This window comes from Leptonotus elevatus, chromosome 17 (assembly GCF_054856555.1).
Source record: "Leptonotus elevatus isolate MCC_2025b chromosome 17, RoL_Lele_1.0, whole genome shotgun sequence".
Classification (NCBI taxonomy): domain Eukaryota; kingdom Metazoa; phylum Chordata; class Actinopteri; order Syngnathiformes; family Syngnathidae; genus Leptonotus; species Leptonotus elevatus.
The window spans coordinates 17,050,281-17,063,791 of NC_141255.1; the positions used below are offsets into that span (position 1 = coordinate 17,050,281).

Here is a 13,511-nt window from a genome sequence, read left to right on the forward strand (position 1 = left end):
CCATCCTCGAATGCAGCATAAGCACGAGCACGCCTCGTTAAACTCATGCATCCGAGTTGTGAAGCTGGAATTTTTTTTTATTTTTTTTTTAAACAAGCCGGGGGACCGGAAATGTTATACATCGTTTTAAAGCTGAGTTTGTGGAGATTTAAATAATATCCAACATTTTAAGGTAGAATCATATCTACAGGCTCAATGAGCACTCAAGTCAGACAATCGTCGATGCAAAGAAAAGATGCAATTCACCTTTTCTGGCCTCCTACATTTCCAAGAAGGGAATTTTGATCAGACTTGACCTGGACTTTCAAGGGTCTCCCAAATGGCACACTTTTGTTCGCCTGGACCCCCATTTTGGAAAAAAAACTGTGTAAAATGCTCATTTTCTGTAGTATTATCACTAAATTTGAACTGGAACTAGGGAAGACTTCAAACTTTGATCTTGTAGTGTTTTCCAGTCCACCACACAATTCTGCATTCATTTTCAAGGCAGATTTTGTGGAAAAATAATTTGACAAACATCAAATGTATCTTCCATTACTCAGTGCTAGTAAACAGATTTTGACTGTTGGGAAGAAAAAATCAAAGTGTTATCTTTAAAAAAGAGGCCAAAACTATTCTGATACTCAAAATGGTTGAAGAATAGCTTTATATTTACTTTGGGTGTACTTTTTTCGGCAACAATGACAGGAATGATAAGGGGTTTTAAACGGGAATCGAGAGACCGCTCGTTCCTGTTCAATGGAGACAGCAACACTGCTTCCTCGTGGATGGAGGAACGGACCTTAAGACACGTCTGAATATCTGATGACCTGCGTGTGTGTGCGCAGATCTGAAGAAAAAAAAAATCACAATACGTTTCTGGATCTGAAAATACGTGGAAATCACGACTTTTGTGTCAATTTGAGACAAGTATCTCCCCATACTATTGTACATTCTCAGGACTGCGCTCAACTTTTGGGCTGCAGACCGGCAGCTAATGCGAGGTTTCACTGTGTAATGATGTAATGCTCCCCGAGGCAAGGAAGGACGGATGAATAGCAAGAAGCCAACTGCACAGACGGGCACGTTCCTGCGACCATTGTTGCTACTAATGTATTTTTAATTTCCCATGAAGTGACTGGAGTCCTCAAGTGACCACTACGCCATAATTGGCTGCCTGTGCGAACATCACTCAGGCTAACAAGAGCCAGGAAGCTGCAACACATGTGCACACATAATTTGGGGCTTCGCATTACACTTCATCATTTACTGGGAACAATACATTAGTAAAAGCCAATGTCCTGACGGTTGCCTTTAGTCTAGAAAAGTCCTCAAAATGGGCCGTCTCTCTTGTTTGCATGTGGAAATGTTATAATGCGTGGTAGCAGATCCGCCATGGACGGTTTGTTACAATGTAACATCAACCCTTATCCATTAGAAAAAAAAATACACGTGACACTTTATCATAGATTATTTATTTACACTTTCTATTTACAGTTTTCTTAATTTCAAAAATTTCTGTACATTTTTTTTCTTCAGGAATCAGTACTCTTCCATTCCATGAGGATTCTCAAAGAACATGTTTTTTTTTCTTGATTTTTGTTCATTTGCTGTTGGTTTCAGGAACAGATTTTCATGGAAGGAGACGAAGGAGAGCAAAAACGGCCACGGGGAAATGTTACTCAGGGGTACCTTGCAGGAGATTCTTCAAAGATGGTTTGAAGTTCAGTGACGTGTGTGTTGTGGAAGGAAGATGGCTGCAGCCAGACAGGACTTGCGCTTTCATCACTGCGGGGATGCTTGTGAGAGCAGACTAGCATTAAGTAGCAGAACTTCATCTAGCTATATAAACTACTAATAATTTTTTTTAAATAATAACATAATTCCCCAAAACATGTTAGAAGGTGCAACAATTTGTGTTCAATCTGGGGAAATGATCAGTCTGATTTTATTTAAATACTCGTCTTTTAGTTTGTGTATGGAATAAGGCAACAAAAGTGACAGTTTGTAAGCCCCGCCCCCATCATTTTTAAACAGTAGTGGAGCCATTTCTAATCTGACATATCAAAATCCTAAGTAGATTGGATAATCAATATTAAGTAACATCTAAAACCACTTAGAAAAACAAGAAAAAAAAAGCTGAATTTTTCCGATGCCAGGCACAGGCTAGTTATGTAAACATAAAATAAAGGATATGATGTGGAAAACATCTATCCATCCATCCATCCATCCATTTTTGATTGTGTTTGTCCTCAAGAAAAAAATAAAGACATTGTTTTAGGTCCACTTTTGTTTTTATGTGTCTTTGAGCAACCATTTTAGGTTCCGACAGCACCTTGTGTCTAAGTTGATGATGAGGGAAAGTCATGTTCCTTGAGCAAGTGCACACTTTGTCCTTTTTGCTGTCTTCCGTTGACTTGACATAACCGACCAAAAAGATCACATTTTTGTCATAGGAGCGCAAAAAGAAAAAAACAAGTTCTCCCAAGTCTGTCTCCCCATCAGTAGAATGTGAATTTTCAAGCCACAAAAATAAAAACAGTTCCATGACCACATGTTCAGTGCTACATCCACTCAGTTTGTCAAATCTCCTTTTGGGCAATGTGGTCCTTTAGCCGAACAAACATCATGTAGGAGGTGGCGGACCACGACGGCGGCGGCGTCATCATCTCTTGTAGTGGTTGGGGGCGTCGGCGAAGGCAAACTTCAACCGGTAGGCCTCGGCCAGCAGCACGCTGACTTCTTCGTTGCCCCAGTGCATGGTGGGAAGGTTCTGCAGTAGAATCATCAGGCCCTTTGGGAGAGAAGAGCACATTCTTATACGGATGGCCATGTTAAAACCTCTTCAGGGTTTGCCTCGCTCCGACGAGTTGCTATGTTTCTGGATACTTGGGATGCAATTTGATTGACATTTCAAAATGGAACACATCGATTCTGTTTGATTCTTTATGCTTTAAATGTTTTGACATTGTATTGCTAAAAATGTTATCAGCAATAAAAGTCCTTAGGAGGACATGCTGGCCACTCAAATGAATTGTGTTTGTAAAAACATATTTAATGCATACATATAATAATAATTATAGCAAAAGTAATTATTTTGCACTGACTTGTAATGGGCTTCCTATCCCATGCTTAAAACCTTTTTGTTTAATCTGGCAAACACTAGCGATGGTGGAAACATTATCTCCCCAGAGGCGTTAATTAAGTAATTTTTCATGCGCAGACACAAAACACTTGCAGAATATGACCCATTATTGGCTGTTTACTTTTCTCCTTTTGCAAATGGAGCCACTTTTTTTAGGGCTACGCTTAGAACAAAAGAAAACATCGCTTATAGGTTCAAACAACAACAGCGGTCAAGTCAGTAATATTAAAACATTCGACTAATTGGAATAGAAATTTGACAGTATATGCGGAATTTTTAGACAAACTGAATTTCATCTGTGGGGTGGGGTGGGAGGTGGGTAATTAGCCCTAAAAAATAGGAAAAAGATGCAACAATTGTCCCATTTAAAGGATCTTGGGAATTAAACTAATCCCAGGGAAAATTCTTTAGGGAGCTTGCCAAAAAAACACAAGCACACAATTTGCTTGTTGTTGTTGTTTTTTTAAATTGCTTCCTATAGTACATTTTTACTCTTTCTTTATAATTAGGAAGAAACCAATTTTATATTGTGATATTATTTATGCCTATATAATTTAATTATGGACATCATATTATGAAATTACACATTTTATGCAACTTTTTATTGTGTCATTTCCAGCTTCATCAACCAAAACCTGACTTTACATTTCCCCCCCTATTTTTTAAAGAGATGGTTGAATGTGTCAAAGGGAGAGGAACAGAGGGAAACAGGCAACTACAAATAGCATTTAATCAATTTTCTTTTTGCAAATGGGAGACACCACACACACGTGCACGCACACACACACGGGCACGCACACGCACGCACGCACGAACGCGCGCACGCACGCACGCACGCACGCACGCACGCACGCACGCACGCACACACACACACACACACACACACACACACACACACACACACACACACCAAAACTAAAATGCCTCCCTCTCAAAGCGTAATGAGATTGGATAGTGCAACAGATTCTGTGTGTGTTTGTACGTGTGCGCACTATGAATCAGTGCCCCGAGAGTTTTTTTTAGCGAGCCCCAAATCATCGCCATGACAACCCGAGTCTATCACCAATCACGGCACTAATAATCACATCAGAGGACAAATCATGCGTCGTCAACTTGACTCCCTGCCGCTGCATGCGAGGATTGCGCAATATATAACCCAAATTACAAGTAGAATTATTTTCCCGTTTCACTTCATTTCTACTTTGGGCTGTTGTCTGTTTACAACAAAGATGGACTTTTATTATGATTATTTCTGCGTCCTCTATATGAAAATTAAGGTGTTCCATTATTGTTTTTGTCTTCTTTGTGTTTGTAATGAGCAGCTGAGTCAACCTTAATGACCTGGCAACGAAAGGCATTTATATTCTGAGTGACGCCGTTAAAAAACCCCGCAAATTTTTACTAATTAAGTTGCCATTCACTTTTTCTTTTCCTTTTTACCCATCAGGCACTTTGCTGTGTTACACCGCGAGCATCTTGAATAACTTTCAAAAGTGAAAGGGAGACAGGGTAAAGTTTGCCGACAACATGTTTGCGCGGAGGATAAATGCTACCAGAGATAATTAAGTCAACATTTACGGAGGATCACAAGCCTTTCAACGTTTTAGTGGAAAGACAAAAGCAATAACAAAGTCATTAAAGAGACAAAACAGTTGATGTCGGAGTGTGTCTTGAGGATGCTAGCGCCAATTATGTTGACTGTTGCAACGCGGAGTGAAACTCATGAGTAAATTCAAGTCTGAATTTAAACTTGCCTTTCTATGTCACTACATTAAGGTCACTTTGACTCAGATGGGAAAATGAAGTTTCTACGCAAAAACTGGGGACAAGAAATAAGGTGTAAAACTAACCAACTACACTAGCTACTGGCTAGGAAACTATCTAGATCACTAAGTAGGCTTATAGCTAACACTATCAAACTAAGCAAATAACTAGCTAGCAAGCAAACCAACAACCAAAACTAACTAGCTTACTAACCAATTAGTTGACTATTTGCAAGTTAAGTTAATTAGTTTGATAAGTAACTAATGAGTAATCTGGCTAACTAGTAACTAACTGAATGAATAACTGACAAATCTACTTTAATTTACAGATAGCGGACTAGATAGGTAGCAAACAACAAATTAGCTCCAAAAGAGCTACCTGCCTAGCTATCCAAATAAATAGTAACAAAGTGAACGGGTTAAAAATACTAATGATGACCTATCACACCTAAACCTCTTCTCCACAACTGACTTGCACTATAACTATTTGCCAACCAAGTAACCAACCTCTAGGTTATTGGAACTAACTGCTGACTAAGGAGGTCACTAGTTAGCTAATGAGAGAGCTAACAGACTAATCACGACCTAGCTAACTGGTTGAATAACATTACTTAACAAGTTAGCTGTTAGCTAGCTAGATAACAAAACAAACAAGCAACTAAGTACTGCAATCAATAGCTAGCTAACTGGTAGATACCTGACTACCGAGCTAAATAAACAACCAATCAACTACTATAACAAATTACCGACGAGCTAACTAACTTTTTAGCAAATAAATTAGCTAGTTAAACTAGTTACTAGTTAACCAAGTTATCAACCAAATAGGTAGTTTAACTTTTAGCCAACATGCTTTTGCCACATGTGCAATTTGTCATACACTTTTGTTTTAGTCAGTTTTTTTTAATTTATTTTAAATTACATAATTTGTGAGCAATTTATTTCTAAAGGTAATAAAAGATAACAGTTTGAATTGCTTTGAAAAGGTTTCAGGAGAATAGTTTGTGGTATATTTCCACCTATTGATAAAGGTTAACATTTTTCGGGAGGCTAAAATTAATTTAAGTACCACTGATTGTCACACGCACCTAAGCGGTGGCGAAATCCTCTGAGGGACTGGTGAGCAGCAGTCGGGGCCACGCTCGGTATTCTGGCTGGCTGGCTGGCTGGCTGGCTGGCTGGCTGGCTGTTACTGTGCAGTTTGTGTTGGGCCTTTGTCGCTTCACTGTATATTCACATCATTTTCTTGTTTCAGTGCATATTGTAGACATGACTCTGTCCTCCTTTGCTTCCCTTTTGCTTCATTTCTTGTGTGGGCAGTCCTCCAGTTTGAACAAATAACAAATGTATTTATTATGCTAGCTGCAAGTGACTCACCCTTCCAAAAAGCCAATAATTCAAAGTACATTTTCAATATGTAGGGCCTTATTTGTTGAACTCTGCACGAACAAAATCAAAAACCAGTCGCTTGTTTTATTCTGCAAAGAAAATTTGGACCTTGACTTTAAGGGGCTAACCTTCTGCTGCTCCCTCCCCCCGCTGTTCACAAAGACAACCTCGCTCCCTCTGAAGTGTCTTCACTGGGAGCAATTGGGGAAAAGAGCGGAAAGAGAAAGAGAGAAAGGGCGTCCAATTGGCCTTTTGCTCATCTGTATTCAGCGGCGCGTCACTATCCGCTCGCCGCTTCCACCACTCACACTAACACGCAGCAAATAACCCGAGTGCGGAGCGAGTATTTATACTGATGCCCGTCCTCACATGAGCGCAACATGGTGGCAAATAATACATAACGTTTTCAATGAAAGAAGGAAGAAAGTGTTTTTTGCCTGCTGGCGTCCTGCATTTAACTGAGGGCAACTCAACTTTTGTTAAAACTCATTCACTGCCAGCCATTTTAGAACATTTCTAAATTTTCAATGCCCACACGATATTATGTTAAATAATTATATATAAACCGAATCTGACAAATAACAGCATAGACTCTCTCCTTTTTGCCTTTTATAATTGACAGTAGAAAAATGCAGGTTGCACAAAATGCAGCCATTACACCCATGGACTCTCAAACATATAGGCAAGGTAGTCATTGCCTACCCCAGGCTGAAATTAAAGTTGAAATCGTTTTGCTTTTTCAATTTATTTTAATTATTTATTTAATTTAAAAGTGACAACATTTGGTGATTTTCATACCTCAATTAAAAATGACTCATTACTTCGTCTGGCTTGCAGGCAAAAATGCTGCAAAAATTATCCTCCTGAAGGCACACCGCTACTGTGCTTTTCCCAGCAGTAGGCGATGGGTAGGAACCCCGCTCAAAGTGGAAAAAAAAGAAAAAAAGATTGCAGTGCAAAAAATGTAAGACTTCAAAAGAGAGTAATGTTTTTTTGTTTTATGTTCTACCCATACAGAGGAGGCATATGTTAAAATAGTTTGAATGTATGGCATCTTGTATCTGAGTATCTAGTATCTCGAGGTCAGGCTGAGTTTCCTCTTTTTTTGGAAATGAAAACATGGTCACCCTAGGATACGTTGTACACTCGCCTGCCGACTCACAAATGTATAATTGGTGTGTGCGTCTCAATTTGCGACTGCCTGCCTACCCAAACCTAGAGCTCACTACACGTTACTGCTCTTAAACTGTGTTTATTTTGTATAAAATGAGGCAATAATGTCATCTACTGGTGGTTGTGCATCAGTAAAGTTGTTTCCAAGTTTGAATTTACAGTGGAGCATAATCAGATTCTCCCTCATCTAGCCCCGTTGAAAAAAATCTCATTGTCAAGTATACTTATCAAAGGCAGTGAATGAGTTTTAATAGGAGTCTTTATAGAACAAAGTGGATGTGGGACACATTACAAGCGCTGGATGCCTCGTGTTGTGTTTAAACATTCTACGCCTTGCCCAAGTGGTCCTGGATAAGAATAACAGGTGTCTACAACCTTGTAACAAGTAGTCACTGTGCTGTTTGGTGAATTACATTTAACATGGACCAGAGGAAGCCAAAGAGCTTCTTGTCTACGGAGATTAGAAAGAAAATTCTAGACAAGTCAAAGCAAGGCAAGCTCCCTGGAGGTGGCCACACGAGGAACATTGATAACAAATCCAAGAGATGGATAATGCAAATGATACTTTTGTACATGTACTGGAATTACAGTATTAAAGTTTTGTGCAACATTTCCAGCAATTAAAAACAAATTTATTCCATTTGGGAAACTGGAAAAAGTAACACGCTATGAATACTTTTCAGACGCACTGTACAACATATCAGCAAGATGTGTAGCAATTGTGCTAGCATATCTCCATAAATCAACAAAACCCAGCAATTGCAATGCTACCGTTGGAGGAGCGACCTGGCGTTTAATCAAGTTCTGCTTTGTGTATGCATGCTAAGGCATCTAGAGTGACTGAGGAACTTCGTTAAAGTCATATTTCAGCTTGGTTACTATCAGCTGGCCATCACTTCAGTGAGACTAATGGCTTAAATGGCGTACGACATCTTAGCTTTCGTGACGGAGTGCGGTCGGGATCGGGATCGGGCTTGTAGACACACTAAAAAAATTTAGTGCAGTCATTCCCACACCATGTTAATACTTGGGCGGGCCGCCGCCAAATAAGTTTTCTAGAAAATTTACTGTGTTGTCAAGACTATAAGGCACACCTAAAAGTCTTAAAATTCCGGAGACGTTTTCCTTCAAGACAACCCTCGGGGCAAATTTTGGTGTGCCAACGCGCGTTTCTGATTGGTGGGCTGGTTTACGCTTGTTGCTAGTTGGCTGCTGGCTTGTATTAAGGTACAGCGGGGGACGAAGGGGAGAAGGCAGAAGAGAGTTGCAGCTGTATCTACTCGAATGTGGAGATGGAACGAGAAAGTGAATAAAAAGAGAAAATAAAACGCCAAATGTGACCTCCTGTCTCCTGTACTTCATTTTCGCTACCCCGTTTGGACCCCATCTTTTTGGAGATGTGCAGCCGCCGGGCGCTATCCGCGGAGACGATTCGAACACCGGCCGAGACCGAGCAGGAACGGATAACAAAATACTGCCGGTATTTGCAGTGTGCAAAACAACATCGGTTTGGCTAAGAAACTCCAGAAAATGGCATCAGCTAAGAGACATGTTTACGGAGCACAATTTAAACTGCAAGCTATCAGTTACGCGGTTGTACATGGGAATAGAGCAGTCGCGAGATAATTTCACATCAATGAATCCATTCGGAAGGGGAAGAAGCAATAAAACAAAGTTGGGGCTTGCCATCATTCCGGGAGGATTAACAAAGGAACTCCAACTGGTCATTGAAACTGGGCTTTGAAAGTGAAGTTGCGAGACGCATGGGAGCGATCAATGAGAGAAGGTGAACACACCCCACCAAAACAAACTGGGAGGCAGCGCCGGCTGGACAAGGTACGCCACGATATGTGAATGGATTGTGGACGTCTGGGTTAAAGTGTCTGATGTTTTTCATTGTTTTACTTTCTTCTCTGTACGGTAAATATTAATTTCGGCCATAATTATCCCATAATATTTTCTCTTAAACCACCGCAAAGCACTTTGTGCACTTTATAATCTCAGTTTGTGCTTTGGGATTGTGTATTCACGTCCAATTCTTCCTGATCCAGTTTTTTTCCACTTATAATCCGATATGACAGCCTTATTTTATTTGTATTATTATTTTAATATAAAATTAGTGCAAAAAATTACTGTTACTGAGTTACTGAGTAATGTTACAACATTTTTACTCTAAAAATTCACTAGAATGCACGATATGAAGTGCAAAATGGCACAAATTCCCTCCCCAACACACACAGCAACCACCCCATAAAGTCAACCCACCCAGGTAGATTGCAAATCTGTGGGAAACACTGGAGTGTGTTCATTATGTGGCTGTTACATGTCATGCGGCATCCTGCTGCTATTTAAGAATGGATATTCATTCATCCCACAGCCCCAACACATTGATCCGCCACGACTGTACGTACACGCACGCACGAGCGCATGCACGCACGCACGCACGCACGCACGCACGCACGCACGCACGCACGCACACACACACACACGCACGCACGCACGCACGCACGCACACACGCACGCACGCACGCACGCACACACGCACACACACACACATACACACACACACACAAAGCAATTAGCTCACCATCCCCTTCACTTGGCAAGCCTTAAAGTGCTTAATGGCTATTGATACTGAGGGGAAAGCAGATTGCCAATAAGAGTCTGTACCGAGGCTCTTACTTGAAGAGACTATTGCATTTTATTTTTTAATGTTACAACCTGAATTTCGACTCACTATCTTTGTATTCTATTACACTGCCACCCACATGTACTGCATTAACTTTCATCCATCTTTTAACACAATCGGGCCACATTTGAGCATTTCCAGTCGAAGTCTTCCACAGTATATCACAAACACTTAGCGCACCCAAGGTGATCATTCGTAGTCATATATGGAGCATCTCTCTTGCTTTAGCCATGATTGTCCATGCATATGTGTTAATTGGCTCACCAAAGTGATTCATCACTTTTATTGATTCAAGAAAAAAAAAAACACTCCATTGCAAGCTCTGGGTTTGCGGTCCTGTTATTATTATTATTATTATTATTTTTGTCCAGTTATATATTTTTTTATAACCCAAGGGAAAAAAATAATAAATTAAAATCATTTCAAGCCTTATCACCTTCTACAGTGGCTCAAAAATACAGTCAAAAATTAGTGCTCAGGTGCAGCTCAGACCTCCGCCAAGGCTTCTTGATCACATGCCACATGAAATAAACCAATCAACCCAAAGGGGCCATTTCACTGGCAAGATGAAACGGTGCTAAGTGAAGTAACGATATGAGTGCTTTAAGCCTTTCAAGGTGCCTCGCTGTCGTTCCCGCGGTGTTGCCTAACAGCAAGCGGCAAAATCCTCAGAGAAATTAATGGTGGCGCAATGACAGATGTTTTGTGCAAAAAAAAAACCCACAGACATGCTCAAAAAACATGCACTTGTGACCAACAGCCGTAAGAAGGATACTGTTTTCTATGACCGGCATCATTCCACCTCTGACCTCCTTCCTAGCACATCTACATGAAGAAGACACACGCACACATGCACACACTGTGACTGTCACCTGCATGCGTACACGCCAGGTAGCCTGCGCTGGTAATGGTGTTTTGTGGCATCCTGAGGTGTAATGGGCATAGGCACTGCTCTGTCAGGGCCATTAGCTTTCTGTAGCTCGTATAATTACACTAAATGGGCCCTCTGGCAAACAGTGGGCGCTAAAAGAGGAGTCGGGCATGTGGCATGCGGGGAGAGGTGTGGATGTGAAAATGGCTGGGGCCAAGTCATGAAAAGGCAGGTGGATAAAAGCCCAACTGGATGTGTCATTCCAATAGCTAATGAGGCAATTCTCTGCTCATTTGAAAGATACAGTGGATCTTCTCCTTTAATTGTCCATTTGTTATGACTCAAAAACATTTATTTCCTCAAATAGTTTACGGGAGCTACCAGGTAAGGTAAGGGGTCTACTAGAGAGGAGCTTGTAATTGTGTTTTATATGTGCATGTGTGCTTACATACATAAATATATACATACCTACATACACATACAAAATTAAAATAACCTGCTGTAAAAATGAATGAAAACTATGTTAATTAAAAAAAAAAATCAAGTTGAAATAAAAACGGACTATATCGTAATTTCCAAAAACTATATAACGCTGATTATAACACTGTTTGTTATATTACTCCACTGTAAATGACAACTCTACAGATGCCATATGTGTGTTTCAAAATTTGTGTTAATATAATGTTTTACAATATACTTATTGTAACATACTATATAATGCAAACATACTCTTGATTCTTTTATGGTAAAATCATGGCATGACTTTTTGTGTTTCCTCTCCGGTGTCACTATTGTCAACATTTTGGCCTGAAGAGGACAGCTTTACCGATGCCAGGCAGTGTTTCTCACAGATTTGAAATCTACTTGGGTGGGTGGAATCCGGGGGTGGTGGGTTGGTTCGCAGTCGTGTTACTTGCGTCTCCTCTAGCCTCAAGATCCAAAAGTGAGTGATGGCGAACTAAAGTTATATGCGTTATAACTGGTTGCGACACGTTTTTTTTTCCTTTTGAAAAATATTTTTTTATTAAATTTTCTTGAAAATGTCTTGGGTGGTGGCCAGTTTTCTTGGGTGGCCCGTTCAAGTATTTAACATGGTGTGGGAAACACTGCCATGTATGCACTTTAAAGGAAACCCAATAGAAATAGATTATTGTTTTGTTTGGACAAAAATAAATGATGACATTCCCAAAGCAGGTACGTGCAACATTTCAGGGCTAGAGCAGCACAAAACTGCCAAGAGGAAGGAGAAAGCAAAACCCCTTAGTCTTCCGTTTGAAGTTGAACAAATGCCACCCAGCAAGTCCCGACAAGCAGTCTAATTAAAACGGGTTCTTTGTATCTTGTTGGCTCCATCTTCAGACAAAAAAAAAACACATGAAGGGGCAGTTGCCAGGCAACAAGTCGAGAATCCATGAAGTCCCTGAATCCTGGACAGTTCGTTAACGCAGCACCTTAACCTACCGTTGAAGCTGCTATGTCATTGAAAGACGACACAAATAAGGTAACATTTCTTGAATGATCTAGAAATTAGGTTTAACCAGCTACTACCTTTTGACATTCCTAATGCATGCTTCATACCTGTTACCATGTCTACTGCTACGCTTTCCATTCAAAGGCATTCAGCAACGTGTAGGCAAATTGAGCAAAATAACGTCCACACAAAGCTGGATTACTTTTCTTTTTTAAGAATACTGCCTTTTTCCTTTCTACTACAGCTCCAAGTAGGTCAAACAAGCCCTAAAACTCGGACAACTTCAATGATACCTTTTTCAAAAGCTGTTTCTACTTGGAGGAGGAATATGCCAATCATGATGAAAAGCAATGTTTATGTACTCATAATTGTTTCAAAGCGTTTTTCTGCATTGAGATCTGGCAGCATCTCTATAGCCCCTTCAATGGTGCTGCATGTACTTTACATGTGTGACAAGTGGAAATAAAATGCTCCAATATGTGAAAGCATTATTTATGGGCATGTAAAGGTTGTTCCTGTCTCTTGAGTGCACTGAATTCAGTGACAGGAGAAAAAGTGTATGATGAGCATGTGTGCTAGCGGGCATGCGTCCCAAGTTGTCGGTTAGCGGGAGCATGCTCACCCATGTGGAACGCCGGAGGGCGGATTGCTCGGGGAGTAACCGCCTCCACCCTCCTGCTTTTCATTTAGCGGCTTAACCAGTCCCACCAAACACGGCAAAGGAGGTTCACGCTTTACTCGCCATACAACGCCTGATAACCGCTGGCAAATTATCATTTTAAATGATTTTCTTCCTCTCGGTTAATTAAAACCATTAAAGTGAATCAATCATTCACTCTTAGAAGACAGAACGTCATACTCTGTTGATGCTCCACATTTGTCATTGAAAACAATTAGCTCACACTTCAATACATACTTCATGTCGAGTGAAGGACGACAGTCACGACTAAAAAATGATTTTTATGATGTTTTACAAGTAAATGGTGGGATTGGGGGGAAAAAAGTGAATGAGTACTCTGGATTTCAAATGGAAA

The 13,511-nt window shown here is 40.4% G+C and overlaps 1 protein-coding gene across 3 annotated transcripts in view; it reads right to left on the bottom strand.

The window, feature by feature from the left end:
* Window positions 1–1,438: 1,438 nt before the first annotated feature.
* tbc1d22a (TBC1 domain family, member 22a) overlaps window positions 1,439–13,511 on the bottom strand; it is an 88,447-nt gene continuing 76,374 nt past the window's right edge. For all 3 annotated transcript variants that reach the window (XM_086060320.1, XM_086060321.1, XM_086060322.1), the window contains one exon: window positions 1,439–2,773. In XM_086060320.1, the coding sequence (XP_085916446.1) occupies window positions 2,645–2,773 (129 nt within the window). In that variant the 3' untranslated portion in view covers window positions 1,439–2,644. The remainder of the gene's footprint in view (window positions 2,774–13,511) is intronic.